The sequence below is a fragment of the Leucopleurus acutus genome (assembly GCF_964270905.1).
Source record: "Leucopleurus acutus genome assembly, chromosome: 1".
Classification (NCBI taxonomy): domain Eukaryota; kingdom Metazoa; phylum Chordata; class Mammalia; order Artiodactyla; family Delphinidae; genus Leucopleurus; species Leucopleurus acutus.
In genome coordinates this window covers 152358066-152375745 of record NC_139142.1, presented here as the reverse complement: position 1 = coordinate 152375745, position 17680 = coordinate 152358066, and the positions used below count along the sequence as shown (strand labels likewise).

General features: G+C 38.9%; 1 protein-coding gene across 1 annotated transcript in view; it reads left to right on the top strand.

Moving 5' to 3' along the window:
* The first annotated feature begins 99 nt into the window (after window positions 1–99).
* The window catches only part of ASB7 (ankyrin repeat and SOCS box containing 7), a 49051-nt gene continuing 31470 nt past the window's right edge, over window positions 100–17680 (top strand). Inside the window, exons 1-4 of the mRNA XM_082852400.1 lie at window positions 100–536; window positions 707–801; window positions 7441–7565; window positions 9471–9732. Of these exons, the coding sequence (XP_082708526.1) occupies window positions 9522–9732 (211 nt within the window). The 5' untranslated portion in view covers window positions 100–536; window positions 707–801; window positions 7441–7565; window positions 9471–9521. The remainder of the gene's footprint in view (window positions 537–706; window positions 802–7440; window positions 7566–9470; window positions 9733–17680) is intronic.

The window sequence follows — 17680 nt, the reverse complement described above, 5'->3', positions numbered from 1 at the left end:
CCACCCACCCCGGACCTAGTTTACGGCTCCGGGCTCAGGCTCCAGTGCGGCCGCTGATTGGCTGCTGAAGGCTTGGTCCCATCCCAGTGACCCCAAAGTGCTGGAGGGAGGGGGCGGGGGTGGATCAGTGCAAAGTGCATCCCGAAAGCCCCCTGCCTGGATCCCCCGCGGCTGGCACTTCGGACCCTGAATGACCTGGGACCTCGCTGCCCCGAGACCTCCTGTGTCCCCTCGTAGCTGGGAGCCTCCGGCCCGGAGCGCGGCAGCCCCCTGCTCCGAGCCCTCAGACGGGCACTGCCCCCCCACCCGAGCCGGGACTTCCTCCCTGCACCCCTGCCCCGAGGCTGCCCGGCGGCCAGGACCGCCGCCTCCAGTCTTTTCGGCAGTCTGGATGCTAGCCGGGCTGGGGCCGTGAGGCATCGAGGAGGATCAAGAACACCCGTGTCCGGCCCTGCCTGGGCTGTTTCTTCAATGGAGAAGTTGGTGAGTGTGGAGGAGGCTGAAAGAAAGAAGAGAAGCAGCAGCTGAGGAGACAGGTAAAGTCAGTTACCTCCCCTGAGGGGAAGGGGGCTGGTCTGGGAGGGAGGAGAATCACTGCTTCTTCCTGCTTGCCTTTTACCAGTCTCTTCCTCTGCTCCCCCTTCCTCAGAGTCCCCTCCTCCTCGCCCCCGGGGTACTGCACCACTCACAGGTTTCTGATTTCCAGGTTTGAGCTGGCTAGGGGAGGCGAGAGAGCAGGAACGGGGCTGCCCACCCACCAGAGAAGCAGCAGAGAGCCTCTGACCAGCATCCTCCATAAAGGTAATAAGCCAGCCCTCCCCTCCCCCACTGTTTATTCCTGGCCCCAACTCATTAAGCCGTGCTTTATTTTCAGGATGGTTACCTGGGAATGCAACCCTTTCCTGGCTCCCAGTTTCCCAGCAAAAACAAAAACACTGTCCGTGCCCCAATCCTTAACATTTTAATAACTTTTCTTTCCCAGGAACATGTTTTCCCCCTTTCTCTCTGTACAATGTGTTTCCGTGTTTTGCTTTATCTTTTGGTGCACTGTACCATTTACCCAGCTCAGAGACTTTGAGACCTTTTTGTAGCTCCCCCTGCCCCTCTTACTCTCATAGGAATTCCTCAGTTCCTTGTTAATGGCTTGTTAGTTCTGAATGACTCTGCTTTTCAGTTAAACCACAATTTTCTGTTTTCCCCTGTTCTTTCCTATCATCTTTCCTCTACCTCCATCAGAAAATCTTTTGAGTTACCTAACTGACAGGGGTTTGGTAGAGGATGGTACAGTAATACCTTGAAATTTGTAAGTTTCAGAAAATAATGTGACTTTTTTTTCTCTAGTAAAAAGTGAATCTGTGTACCTTAGTAGTATGAATGGTATGAAAGCAATACTCCCTCCCGAAGCACTTATGTATAATTAACTCTTTGAGCTTTTGTGTGTTTCTGTGTGACAGATGTGGATGGGCTCTGAAACTCTTATAAAAAGATAAATCGTATTTGTTATACCTCATTTTCTAATACTTATAAAACTTTACAGAATGTCTTGTTAATCATTTGACAGTCAGGAATTTTAAAACAAAAGAATGTTTTGGTGTGTTTAGAATCTAGGGTTTTATTTTGGCACTCTTCATAAGATTTCTCATTTCAAAACCTTTACAGAGAATTTGTTAAATTGAAATTTAAGCATCTAATTCATGTGATCACATTTCTGCTGCTGTATTTCGTTGCTGCTTCTGAAAATGCACTAAAGGTAGGTTTAGGACATTCATGTAAGTCCTAAAGAGGGGATGTGAACAGGGAAATTATGTAAGAGTTAATTCAGAAATTAGCCAAATGAATAGCTTCTCCAACATCCAATAGCAGGAGTATAAAGTGACTTGTTAATCTCAGAGTTATTTTAATATCTCAGATTGTTTAGGGAATTTTAGGTACAAAGAAGTACTTAAAATAGCAGAAGTTGTTAGGAAATCTTTGACTTACTCTGTTCTACTGGACTTTCTGCCTTCCAGAAAAGGAAATTAATGTCTTTCCTGATTCTTCTAATTGTCAAGGTACAGCTAAAGAGACTTTTAAGGGGCTCTGAGGGTTTGCATATTCTTGAAACCTGGAACTGGACACCAAAATGAGAGCGTATGCTACTGAATGGGATTTAAAATCAGTATCTACCAATGACTATTACACAGTGAGCATTTAGGGCACCCTTTGTATGTATATGTAGGGTCCACTTCATTTCAGTAAAAGCTAGGTAGAATGCATCTTTCATTATTTAAATATGTGAATCACTAGAGAAATGCCTAATGATTCCTTTAGAACTTTTAAAAAATGCTAAAATACTTGAAATATGTTTTTAAGGTAAAAATGAATTATGTATTTTTTATTCAGGCCTTCTCAGTTAAATATATTTCTGCTTTAGATTGAACTCTAGCATGTTTTCATTTCTGAGGGATATTATCACCTGTGCTGAGTCAAGTATGTAAGGTAAAGAGAGGAACACTGCTTTCCTCTGGTTTCCAGTGAGTTCATTCTCATTGCTTAAATAATGTTTCGTTGATCCTCTCAGCTTTAATGATTTTTCTAAGATTACAGAATATATATAAATTGTCAGCATCTGTTCTTAATATTAGCATGATTGAGAGTATTTGGTCTAGGTTATGCCAGTCATGTAAAATATTTAATTTAGTACTTCGTTACCAACATCACCAGTTAGGTAGTTTATCTTTTTCAATCTGGTAGTTAACTTTGTGTTAATTCTGTTGTCAGTCACATGGTTTTGAAAGGAAAAAAAATTTTAAATACCCAATTTTTTTGGTAACCAAGTAAGATTTATGATCACCTAGGAAGAATCACTGATTTTAATTGAAGTGTTGTATTTTGAGTATGCTATGGCCAGTACTTATTTTCTTCATACCTAAAGTGGTGCCATTCACAATTATGACACGTACAATATCTCTTTATTTGATAACACAGAAGTACATACTGTCCCTAAAAAGTCTAAAGTCAGGTAGTTTCTATAAGCATATCTAATACGTGACTTTTAGCCTTTCATTTCATTCTCAACAGAAGGCATGCCTTATGTGGAATGCTTGTCTCATTTCTTACAAACTTAGGTACCGACATGAGGTTGCTAAGGTGGTAATGCCAGACATGGGTTAATGAGATAAGATTGACAAGACTTCATCATTTATAATACTTGTGATTTATGCTTTGAATTGGGTCTGGGTAAGTGAATTACGAAATTTCCTCTATTGCCTTGTCCACGTTTCATGAAATTTGTTGGTCTTTCTGTTAGAACTTAGGAGACTTATAGATTAAGTCTTGCATGATAATAACTCCTTATGTTATTTGGAGGCCCAGTAATTTGAAGGGATACCCTCACTTGTTTTGGAACATAAACACTATGGTGCTTTGTTGAGTGTTACTAAAATAACACTTCTACTTCATTTTGGGTTCCAGGCTCTTAGTTATATGAGTAGACCTCGTTAACATCCATCTCACCCATGTTGCACACTTCGGGCATTGTAGTGTTTCTGCATCCATCTTCCTTCTTAGGACTTGTGAACTATTGGTTTTTTTGTTTTTTGTTTTTTTTTCTCTCCTCAGGGCCAGTATCCTTGGAGTTGCTGATTTTCTTCCCTTTCCAGCCTGTATCTCTGTTTACTCTGCAAAGAAATGCTTATTTCTTCTTTTGAGTAGCAAGCTGTTATCTTGTTTCTAGTTTGTGTGAAATCTGAAAGCACAGTTCTAATGTGTGTCACTTAATCAAAAAAATGTGTGGCCTTTTAGTGAAAATAATATGTAAAAAGCCATTAATGACTAATCATTTATGCCAAAGGAAACTGGGGACACGTGGGCAAATTCGGTGGAAGTTATATAATTTTAGACAGATCTTAAATATATTTTGTTTTATAGCTATTTTATTCTTTATTCTGTGAATATAGATTTCTTTTAATTATATGAAGCAAGAAGCTTTGGTTTTAACTTAATGAGGTTCACTTGGCATCTATATAGAAATTAGATGGCAACATTTTAATTCCTAAATTTATAGTTTCTAATACAGTCAACAGTATAAAAGCTCGGATGCCTAGATTGTTTTCTTTTGTAAGAAAAGTGTAGAGTAGAAAAGATGAATTCGTAAAATTTAAACACACCATTAACATTGGGCAGTAAAATCTTATCTAAAAGTGATATACATTGGGAAGCAGCTCATTTTGATACATAATTCTGAAGTCTTCCTTGTTAGTATGTTTTTTTTTTCTTTTTCTGACTGTGAAACCTAGAATGGGATTTCTAAAGATTGCACCCTCAGAGTTTTAGTCATTCTGAGTCAACTTACATTGTACATATGTTTATTTAGAAAATTGCCTCCTTTGCCGTATTTTTTTATTTTATAGGTCACTACCATGAGCTATCAGACTTTCAAACTTGCACTTTTTGAGGGGGAATAGACTTTTTTCCATTCTCATCTCTGGGCTTCCTTTGTAGTTTTTAATAGGTAACTTTACCACTGGATATTATATTTACTAAGTTCAATAGTCTTTTTTCCCTGTACTTATACATACATGGATGGTTCTACTCTAGTAAGTACAAACTCTCATAAAATTACACCAGGATGAAATTAACTCATCTGATGCTTTGAACTATTAGGATGTTTTGCTAATAAGTCATTGGCCTTCATAATTTAAGGTATGCAGTTGACAGGGGTCATGTGTGCATGTTATGTGTGTGTCTGTGTTTTTTCCCATAGAGACTGAAGCGCTTTTTTGGTTTAAACCTATGGTTATTATTTATAGAGCTTGGTATTGTCAGAAAAGAGAAAAAGGATCTTAACCATTCTAGGAGTATTTGATTCATTTGAAGTATGCAGAACTCTCTATTAAAGTTCTACCCAGGAATAATACCAGTGGCCAAAGCCTAGTAGTATGCCAGGCATGTGTCAGGCACTCAGTAGACTTTCATTTGTCTAATTGAAGCAGACCATGTGGGATTATCACCAGTTACTATTGTTTGTGCATCTTTCTTATAAGAGAGAAATAGTTGAGTCACTTTGACTTTTAACAAAGCCTTTCTTGATATTATTAATAAATTAATACCATTTCATATTCTTCTCAACCCCCACCTCACATGTCCTCCCCACCACTCCACTGCATTCATGGAAGTGATGATGGCTATATGGAAAGCAACAACAAGAACAAGGACTCTTAAAGACTCAAGACCGTAGAGGGTCGTCTCCACTTTTCTTGGGAGGCAGGGCGCACTTAGAAGTAAGGCTTCAGTGGTGTTCATTCTTGCACTGTAGGTGTAGCTCACATGTGAAGTAATCACATGTTCCTTTGTGGAAATGCTGCAGGCTCATCATTGGAGACATTGGTTTGCATTTTTTATTTTAGTACAGTTCTAGATTTATGGAAAAATTGCAAAGGTAATACAGGATTCCCATATACTGCACACTCACCTTCCCCTAATTAACATCTTATATTAATAGATACGTTTGCCACAATTAATGAACCAGTAATGAACATTCTTATTAACTAAAACCCATACTGTATTCAGATTTCTTTAGTTTTTACCTAATATCTTTTTTTCTGTTCTAGGGTCCCATCAAGGATATCACATTCCATTTAGTCGTTTCTTTAGGCTCCTCTTGGCTATGACTGTTTCTCAGACTTCTTTGTTTCCTTGCTTTTGATGACCTTGACATTTTGAAGAGTACTGGTCAGGTATTTTGTAGAATGCCCCTCAATTGGAATTAGTCTGATATTTTCCTCATGATTAGGCTAGGTCTATGGGTTTGGGGGAGAAAGAGCACAGAGGTAAATTGCCATTCTCATCATATCCTACTAACAACATGACTTGGCACTCTTGATTTTGACCACAATCACCTGGCTGAGGCAGTGTTTTTCAGGTTTCCCACTGTAAAGTTTCTTCCCCCCTCCCCCATACTATCCTCTTTGAAAGGAAGTCACATTTAAGGAGAGAGGAGTTGTGTTCCACCTCCTTGAGGGGAGAGAATTTACACAAATTATTTGGAATTTTGCACAGGAGATTTGTTTCTTCTCCCCCTTTAAAAATTTAATTAGTTATTTATATCAATACAGACTTATTGATATTTATTCTGTACTTTGGGTTAGACTCTAATAGTACTTTGACTATCTTCATGTTCGAATTGTTCCATCTTGGCTATTGAGAGCTCTTTTGGTTGGCTCCTGTGTCCCTTTGACATACCCCCATCATTGCATTTTTCTTGGAGCACTTCCTTGCTTTTTGGCACTGTGAGATGCTCTAGGCTCATCTTCTATATTTCTTGCCCAGTCTTAGAATCAGCCATTTCTGTAAGGATAACTGTGCATTTTTTACAGCTTGCCATGTAGGAGTTGTTCTGATCATGCCTAGTTCAGTTAGAAGTGTTAAGCAGAGTTTTAAACCAAATATTATTTATTTCCAAGTGCATGTTTGCAAAGTCTTTGGCCTTCCTTGAAGAAATTTGACAAGGAAAAATAAGGTGTGAAAAGAGGAAAGGTTCAAAGTAGACCATACTAATTTGGATTGGTTGAAAATTCTGGTCTGTAGCCACCACCACCTATGACTGTCACTTTTCTCCATAGCTCATCAGGTTGCCAGGCAGCTTGACCATTCCTTGTTTAAGTGATGGAGGGCTTATTAGCACATCCACCCCACTGGGATGGGGTGGCAGTTCTCCCAGTGAGTAATTCCTAGAGGGATTCTGGTGTAATGCATGGAAGTCACTTTGCCTGTGTTCTTAACCTTAATGGAATTCACAGATCTAGGATTTATTTGACATGGAGAAAGATCCCTATTCTTTTAGTTGTAGAGAATTTTTTCAGAATCCATATGGAGAAGCTGGCAAGACTGTTAATCTTTTACCTAGTTTGGTGTATGCATAAAGGAGTAAAAAAGTTTCAAAATTATTAATGTGATGCCTTTTGCATGTATGAAGAACCAGCATTTAAAGAAAATCTCCTTTTAGTTGTCATAGATTTCATTTTGACCCTGGCCACCTATTGTATTGAATGCAGATATATTCTCATTTTAATTGTTTAGAAAGAGTAAGAAACTTGCGATGTCAATTAAAAAGTAATTCAGTACTGAAAATATATTTTGAATAGAGCAAAAAGAAGAATTTGTGTTTGCATCCAAATTCCAAGTGTGTGATTTATTATTTTCCTTATTCATTAAAAAAAAAACCCTGCCTTTTTAGAAAAAAAAAAATTCCTGAAAATAAGTCATATCCTGTACCACCTTGCGGGTTAATGTAGATTTGAGATCATTTTTTCTAAGCATTGATTTAAGTTCTTTCTTTGCTCTGTAAGTTTGTTGTAAAGTGCTAAAATATAAGCTCATCAAAAGGTAGACTACTCAGGCAGCTATGTTTCTTTATTTTTTTAGAAAATTTCCCATGATTGTTATTTCATTTGTTTTTAGGTTAAGAAAGAGCTCATTGACACTGGAATCTGGACACACTCTGAGCCCCCTACTCACGATGCTGTATGTGCACAATGGTTATTAGGCAATCCACGTATCAGGAAAAGGGGCATTCTTCCCGTAAGGTAAGTGACTGAGGGTCATAGGTCATCTGTGCTGTTCTGGGGGAAAATCCATTTAGCTTTTATTTCTCCTTCAGATCACCTAATTCATACTAAACACAGCACTTGCTAAAAGAAAATCCAGGTTTGTTTTGATATTGTTTGAATCTTTTTCCTTGCATAGTATGCCTTAAGTGCCAAGGTGATCATCCCAATTAAAAAAGAAAAATCTGTTAAAGATGATTGTTTTGAGTATATGGTAGTAGTTTCTATTAACTCCTTCTAATGGTCTTCATCTTTCCTTATAATGCTAAAAATAAGCAAAAACCTATTCAAAAGGATTCTTGGTTTTAAAATTTCTAAGACAAGAGACTTAATTTTAGTGTCAGTTGAAAAAGTAAGTGAAGAGATGGGGGAAATCACGTTTATTAAGAAAACAAATTGTCAGGAAATTTCTAATTTCCCAATTTTCCTTGAGGAGATAGCCTGATATTTTTAAATTACATTACTTAGTAGTGATACTTAGGAGTTTTGTAATAACCATTTTCTATGTATGAAACAAGGTAGGATATGTGATTATACTATTAAGCTGTGATAATATGACCTAAGTTATGACCTAAGTTAGGCTTAAGTTGACCTTTGTACAGTCTATAAGGAGAAGTTTTACAAGGTAAACTATTATTGGTAACAAGATTATCCCAAGATGTCTAACCTACATATGAGACCAGAATGTCTTTAAAGGACTTTCACATAATTTTTTATTTTTAGAAGTGGAAGCTACTAATTAGGAGGTGAGTTTAATCTATACCTTAAAGTTAGCCCAGATGGAATGGCTTCCTAGAATTATGTAGTTTAAGTTTCTGTATGTATTTGAAAGCTTAAAAATGCACTAAAAAAGTTTTTGTATACACACATATAAGATGTAACTTTTCACCAGTTCAGTTTGGACTTCCCTGTTTGCATGAAGGAGATCTCATTTTACATTGAGTTTGAGTACACACCTCGTTTGTGACCTATTAGAGAGTGTTAGAATTCTATATACTGCTTTTACCTTTTTCATGTGGTTAATCAACAGATTGTTTAGATTCCTTTAGTTTTTAAATATTTTGTATGATCTTGCTACTTTGAGTATTTGTAGAATAAAACTTCTGGAAAATGGAAATTAAAAAAGTGCAAAAGAAATGTGGCAGAAAAAGAGTAGTAGTAAATCGTGCCTCAGAGGACATAAAGTGGGGAGGATAGAAAGAGACAGAAACAAAAGGAAAGTAAATATAATCTACACATTTTCCTCTAATTTACTTAAACCCCACCCACTTCCCCTTCCCCCCAACTTTCCACTCTTTGGGGCTAAAAATAAAATATTGTTGAAATACTTTAGGGGACCAGCCTAAAGGTTTTTACTTTTTTAAAATTTTAGACTACTTCTCATAGCTGGAGGTCTTTAGTCCTAGTCTATGAATTGTCCATTTGATACTCGATATGTACTCACTGATCTGTGATAGAATCCTTGAATGGTTTATAACTTAAATTTTCCGTGTGCATCAGGTAAATGCGAACTCCTAAGACAAGTACTCATTTGCTTCCTCTGTTGTCTCCATCTTCAGCTGCCTAGCATCACTTTCCATTTTACCTAAAATAAATGTTGTGTTCATTGGTGTTTGCTTTGAGTTTACAAAAGGCTGCAGAAGAAATTGCCTGTTTTGGCATTTTAGGGCTTTATGCCTCACTTTCTTTTTGAAATCTTTTATAATCTTAGGGAAATAACTGAAAGTTTTGGTCAAAACTGATACATGTTAATTTGTTATAATAGTATGAACTGTCATCACTAAAGTTTACATGATTTAGCAATGGAAACTTCTGTGCTATTTAATGAACACACTGTCAGGTGTCAAGTATTCTAAATTTTATGTATTCTACCTACCCTTCAAGGCTGATCCCTGTGACCTAATGAATCCTTTGTAAAAAGTGGACTCAGCTAGGATGTTACACCACCATTGTCGAAGGAACCCTGAACTCCAGGAAGAGTTGCAGATTCAAGCTGCAGTGGCTGCCGGGGATGTTCACACGGTACGAAAGATGTTAGAACAAGGCTATTCTCCAAATGGCCGGGATGCTAATGGCTGGACCCTGCTTCATTTCTCTGCAGCAAGAGGAAAGGAAAGATGTGTTCGAGTATTTCTAGAACATGGAGGTGAGTTTATTAGAAGCAAACCCTTTTTTCCCAAGGAGAAACTTAAAATGAAATTCTATTTAGTTTAAAATATATGAGTGCTTGTGTATATAATTTCTAATGCTTCTTTTTGCTAATACTCTACTTCTTATTCTCTCCTTTGTGAAGATGTGTTAAAATTATGCTGAGTCTTGTTTAAAACCAGATTGTCTAAAAAATCAGTTTGTTGAATGTGCTTTTTTCCCCTTGTAACTCTAGTTTCTATACAGCCAGATTTCCCCAGATTATTTCAACCAAAAGCAGCCCTTCTTCAGGTTGTCAAGTTGCTCTGTTTCAGAAGCAGAAGTGGCTGTGGTCCCAACAACTGAGAGTTGCTCAAGCTCCCCCTTTTGAGACTTGCTCAAGCTAACTGAGCTGACACAGGCCCCCTGATAATACCATGGCCTTCAGGATACCCTACCTTTTGAATTTACCTCTTCATAAAAAAATTTTAGTTGCTTTTATTACTGTTTTAGAGCACGTGCCTTTTCTAGAATTGTACATAGTTTCTAGGTATCCTACAAGATTGGTTAGCTGAGGTCTAATTTTGTGTAAACATATGCAGTTGGAAACTACATTTGACATTTAATGTTTTTGCTTGAAAAACTGTCCATTCCTGTAATTAATAGTAACTAATAATTGTCTTAAAGTAGTTTACTTTTTTCTCCCATTATATTTTCACTTAATTTATTTTCCTAAAGATGAACAAGTGTATTTTGTCATTTGTACCCATATTATTTTTGTAAATTATGGTGTAAAACAGCTTGGTTGGGACTCAGGATCCATTATGTACCATTCTAGGGCCTGGATTGCTTATTAACAGTCATTTAGTTCCATTTCTATGGTGTACTTTGTTACAAGACTAGTCAAACTTACTTGCAAACTAATTTGAAGTACAGAAAATGTTAGAAGTCACACAGCTCTCATTAGGGTCTTGTGAATTATGTGAAGATAGGAATACAAAGCCTATGAGCGTGGACTTACTGCAAAGTCCTGCTATACCTGAGACTAGGAATCATCACACATCCGAGTGGCCCTGAAATAAGAATTATATCCCCGAAATAGTTGACTGTTGACAGGACACCACCATTTGCTAGCCTGTGCCTCCTTTGTAGCCATCCTCCATCCCTCCCTGCCACCCTTGCTCATATCTCATTTCACCTTGAAACTTGAAAACCTCAGCTCTGAAGGCAACGAAGGAGAAATGTAAGAGGAATGCCAGGAGAAAGAGCTGAAAAAACTAAGAAGTGGGTGTAGGATCAGAATACTTAAAATTCTGGCAGTGCTTAGTAATATTAAGACCAAGATCAGAACTCACATTTTTAAATTCTACCTAGTCCTGTTACTTTTCTGTTTCTGCCAGCCTTGCTTTTAAAATATTTTAAATATTAATTAAGAAAGAAAGTTCAATTACTCAGGTAATATATGAACTTGTCTCCTTAAAACAAATAAAATACATTTTCAAATAAATTACAAATAAAGCCAAAGTCCCCTTTGGCCAACTCCCAATCCTTATCTGCCTACCCCTGCCCAGACGTAACTCATGGGTATGAGTTTGGTTTGGTCCTTATCTTTCTAGATCATGTCCTAAATATACTTATAGAAAATATGTCTTATTGTGTTGTGTGTGGTTTTTAGAACATAAATGATATCATACTGACTGTATTATTCTGCAATTGTTAGTTTTTGCTCAGCTGTATATAACTTAAGACTTTTTAAATATTGGGTTGGCAAACTTTTTCTGTAAAACGCCAGATGGTAAAGATTTGGGGCTTTGCGAGCCCTCCTGTCTCTGTTGTTAACTACTCAACTCTGCCTTTGTAGCATGAAAGCAGCCATAGACAATATGTGGATGAATGAGTGTGGCAATGTGCTGATAAAACTATATTTATAAAAACCAGTGGTGTGCCGGATTCGGCCTCTGGTCCCAGTTTGCTGAATCCTATTTTCTCACCATCCCCCTCTCTCTTTTTGTGTATGTATGTGTGTATAGATATTTTTAACAGCTTTTATTGAGATAGAATTCACATACGTTACAATTCACCCTTTTAAAGTGTACAATTCAGTGGCTTTTAGTGTATTCATAGAGTTGGGCATCCATTACCACAGCCAATTTTAAAACATTTTCATTACCCCAAAAAGGAACCTTGTACCTATTCAGTATTAATACATATAGGTTTACTCTGTTCAACTGCTAGATATAGTATTTATTAGTATGGATATACTATCGTTTGTTTAAACCATTCTTTTTTATTTTTTGAGTGGATGAAATTTTCTCAGTAGGACATTTTATTAAGAAGGTAACACATACATATATATACATGGTTAAAAACAAAACGAAAGGTGATACGGACTGTTCAGTGAGGGGGAAATGTCTGCTCTTCAGCACTGGCCCCTCCTCTCCTTCCCAGAGGCAGTCACTCTTACTGGATTCTTTTGTGTCCCTGCAGAGATAGTCTGTGCATATAAGTGTGCATATTTTCCACCCTCCATCTTCTAGCCTGCTTCTCTTTTGTTAATGGTCTGTTCTGCATCTTGATTTTTTTTACAAAACAGTTTCTCTAAGTGATAGATCCTTGTCATTGATTCCATTGTATAGATGTAATTTATTTAAACTTATTCCCCATTGTTGGACATTCTAATTTTTCATTTTTCTGCTTCTAGAAACAGTATTACAGAGAATGTCCTTGACTAATCTTTATACATATGTGAATTTATCTCTTGGATAATTCCAAGAAGTACAACTGCCACATCAAAGGGTTGTTAGGTTTTGTTGTTGTTGTTTTGATGGATATTGACAAATTGTCCTCCAAAGAAGGTTGTTAATGGCTCTGCCCTTAACCAGGTGGGAGGGTGCCCAGTCCCCTGCCTTTGCCAGGAGTTTATCACTAAGTGGTTTGCTCTTCCTCCGTGTGATTTGCTTGCCTCCTTTTTTCCCGAAAATGACATATGAGTAACAAAGCATTGCAAGACTGGGCTGCTTGCTTGTCTTTTTCTTATGACTTGTAGGAGTTGTTTATGTATTCTCTGCTGTTAGTTATATGTTGCAACAGTCTTCTCCCAGCTTGTAGCTTTTCCACATTGTTGTTTTGCTTGTTTTTTGGGAGCAGAAGTTTGCATTTTAAGTAGGTAAACTGTATTTTTCTTTTGGCTTATGGTTTGTGCTTTTTGTGTCTTGTACATCATACCACAGGGTCATTATTTGCCTATATTTTTTTCTAAAATGTTTCATGGCATTTAGGTCTTTAATCTATCCAGAATTGGTTTTGGTGTATAACATGAGGTGGTCAGGTACAATTGCATACATAAAGGTAGCCTAAATCATCCTTTCTTTCCTCATTGTTATGTCTTGCCAACTCAGGTATAAAGTTTTTATATACACATGGTTCCGTTAGTTCTATTGTCTGTTGTTATATCCCTGGGTCAGTACAATATTGTTGTAAATTATTATTATTCTCTAATACGTTTTAATATCTGGGGGAGCAAATCTCCTCTCCTTGTTCTTTAAGGATGTCTTGGCTATTCTTAGCACTTTACATTTCCATATAAAATTGTAAAACAACAAAATTACATATTTTGCAGAAGCCCCTCACTTACTCTTGTATAGCACCTTTTACTTCCTCCTTTTACCCTAGTACAATAAGAGATTCAGGGAGTAGTTTTTAATAGCACATTATGTATCGATTTGGAAACAAATAGGAGAGGAGACTTCCTCCTCCTTGCTCCCGTTGGCCACATGTGATGCTTAGACTTGCTCTGTATTTAGTCTAGGCCTGGCTTCTGATTTCTAGACCAGTGTACCCAGCTGCCTGTTCAGCTTCTCCACAGTTGTGGCTCACAACACAGCGCAGCATGAGCTGCTGCTTTGACCGTGTTCTTTTGCAGTAGATGGCACTACAGCCTATGACTGCTGTGCCAGAAATCTAGAAATCATCCTTCTAAATAGTTGTCAGATCTTTTCACTTCCTTTCGTTGGAGGCACTGCCCCACCTTTGGGCAAGGAAACCTTGTTCCTCACCAGGACGGTTATGATGTCTCTTTCGTCCCTGCTTCCAGTCCTGCCCCCTTCCAACCAGTCTCTAAACGGAGTGATCTGTTAAAAATGGCAATTAAAATATTTCCTTTTAAAATCCGTCGGTGGTTTCCCACTTCTCTTGGGACAATATTGAGTCCTTAATGTGACCTACACGGCCCTGCAGTGTCTGCTCCTCTGCGATATCTTTCCAGCTTGTCTTTGAGCCGCAGCCCATCTGCATTCTTTCAGACTCACTGAGCTCAGAGGCGTGTGCCCAGGACCTGCTGGGGTCCCTCTGCTCCCTGCACTGCTGCCACCTTCGCCTGGCTCCTGCCTGCCTCTCCCTCACCTCTCCCTACACTTTCTCAGGGAAGCCTTCCCTTACCATCTGGACTTGGTCAGATCAGATCCTTCTATCATGTGATACTATCAGGCTCTGTACCTTTTTATTGTAGTTCCTATCACAAGCATAATAAATTATTTTTGTAGTATTCTATTTAATTCTATTCTTGTTAGTCTGAGGCTTCATGAGGACAGAACCTGTATCTGTACTGTTCTCAATGAGAGAGAGAAAGAGGAAACAAACACCAGTTATCTAAAATAATTGTTCCCCAGCCTTACAGAGACAAGGCTGATCCTTTTCTTTTTTCTTTTTTTTTTAAAGAAGATGTTGGGGTAGGAGTTTATTAATTAATTAATTTTGCTGTGTTGGGTCTTCGTCTGTGTGCGAGGGCTTTCTCTAGTTGTGGCAAGCGGGGGCCACTCTTCATCGCGCTGCGCGGGCCTCTTACTATCACGGCCTCTCGTTGCGGAGCACAGGCTCCGGACACGCAGGCTCAGTAGTTGTGGCTCACAGGCCCAGTTGCTCCACGGCATGTGGGATCTTCCCAGACCACGGCTCGAACCTGTGTCCCCTGCATTAGCAGGCAGACTCTCAACCACTGCGCCACCAGGGAAGCCCCTGATCCTTTTCTTTTTATTAAAAAATATTGATTGAAAATGGGCCAGGTGGGATTAGAAAAGTCCCTGAATTCATCATACCTGCTCTTTTCCTTAAACCACAGTTTCTTTAAGAGCTTATAAACTTCCAGTTAGATTGATCCCCTCCTGTTAATATGTTTATTTTGTGATGGACATTAAGGTGAAATGCAGTCAAAGATTCAAATATGGGAAAGTGAGCAAAGAAATGCACAAGAAACAAGGGTTCACCTTCCTTTTTTCCTCTCTCTCCCCTCCCCCACCTCTGTGCCTGAGATAGAATTCATATAGATAGTTAGATGAGGATGAGGTGGCCAGTTGGTCACTTATTCTTATATTTATTCAGCAAATATTTATTGAGCACGTAACGTATGCCATGCTCTGGCCAGGCCCTGAGATACGGACGTAATCATTGTGCTCGCCTTCTGGCACTTCATAGTTTAGTGGGTGGATGGATTTGTAGCCAACATTTGTTGAGCATTTAGTATCAGCCTAATTCTTCACAACTATTCTGTGAGGGTAAGTAGTAATTTTTCCACTGAGAAAACTGAGCCACAGGATGGTAAGTAATTTGCTCACAGTCATTCACTTCATAAATTGCAGAGCCAGGATTCAAACCCATTGTCTTAACCATGATTCTGTATGACCTGTAAGAAAACAATGCAGTCCCAGCAGAGTGAGCTAAGCGCCGTGTATAAAAGACCACCCCATTTGTTGGGGCAAAGGTGGTGGGAGTGGCATGGAAGGCTTACTAGAGAAGGCATGGTTTGCATCAAGGTCTTGAAAGGTGAGGCTGCATGGGGTGCTGGAAGGGTGGAGGTGTGGGGTTCTTTCAAACACAGAAGACACTGAGTAAAGGGTTGAAGAAGAAAGGGAGCATGTTTGGTTTTAGGAACTGAAGAAAATTCAGTATGATTGGAGCATATCTGGTCATTTATTTGGGGGACAGTGGTGAGCCATTTGACAGAGGAGTGGGAGAAACAGCTGTGTGTTGTAGAAAGCTCACTGGGTGTAGTATTGGGAGCTTAGTGAAAGGGCCCAAGACCTCAGGCACTGCTGCCTGGTCAGGACTGCAGCCTCATTTCCTTGCACCCCACACGTATTTATTGAGCACTGCTATGTGCCAGGCACTGTTCTGAGGGCTGGGAATACAGTAACAAAATAAAGTCCCTGCTGTCGTGGCACTTACATTTCAGTAGTTGACAGTAAATATATGATATCAAGTCATGAAGAAAAAGGAAGCAGAGAAGGGATAAAGTGGTACAGGCTTCTGTTTTAAATTAGGTATTCAGGGAATGCCTCTAATGTGACATGTTAGCTGAGGCCTGAAAGAAACGAAGACCAAACCATGTGTGTATCTGGGGGAAAAGTGTTAAAGTAAAAACTCTAGGCTGGGAACATGCTTAGCACTTTCAAGAAAAAGCCAGGAAGATGGTGGCTGGAGCAGAATAATGGGAGAGGGGGGCAAACAGGGCTAAAGAGAGTCAGCTGACATGTTCTGTAGCTCCTAGAAGGCATGGAAAAGACTTTGGACTTTGTTCTGAGTGAGAATGGGGGTGCCATTGACTACTTCTCAACTGAGCAACAATATGAACTTACTTAAGGGCTCACTCTGGCTGCTCTGAGGAAGATAGATTGTGGAGGAGCAGAGGAGAAGTAGGAAAACCTGTCTGGACGCTTTGGAATAGCTCAGGTGAGAGATGTTCGTGGCTTGGGCTACATGATAGCAGTGGATGTGTTGAGAAGTGGTTGGATTCTGGATATATTTTGAAAATGGAGTCCAAGAGTATGTGCTGATAGATGGGCTATGAGGTGAGAGGGAAAGAAATTAAGAATAACAGGTTTGGGGGCTGAGCATCAGGAAGAAAAAAAAGAGTTGTCATTTACTGAATGAGCAGGGGAAAGATAGCCAAAGCAATTGAAAAGAAGAAAGGGTATAGATGTTTAATATCAGCCATTTACCCTACCAGAAATTTTTAATCTCAAGTACATTAAAGGAGCAGATCTTATAATTAAATGTGTACACCTGCACCATGAAACCACCAATGAGTGATCACACAGAGCTTTCAAAACTCAGAGCTAAGAGGTTACCTGTCTCTGTGCTGTGGTGACAGCCATGTGACCACAGAGGGAAGCCTGGTTGTGGAGCAGGTATGTGAAGTACGCTTGCTGCTGCTTGGGAGAAATCCAGTTTCATTGAGGAAATGAGCAAGTTTGACTTGAATCGCTAATACTGTCTATATTCCAAAAGGAAAAAAAAAAAAGGGAGGCTCTCTTTAGTTTAATCTAAACCTGTGCTGTCTATAGCACGTGTGGCAGCAGGCATACCTCAGAGATACTGAGGGTTGGTTCCAGACCACCACAATAAAGCGAATATTGCAACAGAGGGAGTCACATGAATTTTTTGGTTTCCCAGTGTCTAAAGAAACAATGTACATATCTTAGTTAAAAAATACTTTATAGCTAAAAAATTGCTAACCATCATCTGAGCCTTCAGTGAGTCATAATCTTTTTGCTGGTGGAGGATCTTCCCTCATGTTGATGGCTACTGAGTGACCAGGGTGGTGATTGCTGAAGGCTGGAGTGGCAATTTCTTAAAATATGACAAAAATGAAGTTTGCCACCATTGATTAACTCTTCCTTTCACGAATGATTTCTCTGTAGCATGCAGTGTGTTTGACAGCATTTTATCCACAGCAGAACTGCCTTCAAGATTGGAGTCAATTCTGTTAAACCCTACTGCTACGTTATCAACTAAGTTTATGTAGTATTCTAAATCCTTTATTGTGATTTCAACAACCTCCACAGCATCTTCACTGAGAGTAAATTCCATCTCAAGAAATCACTTTCTTTGCTCATCCCTTAGAAGCAGCTCCTCACCTGTTAAAATTTTATCATGAGATTGCAGCAATTCAGTCATATCTTCAGGCTCCACTT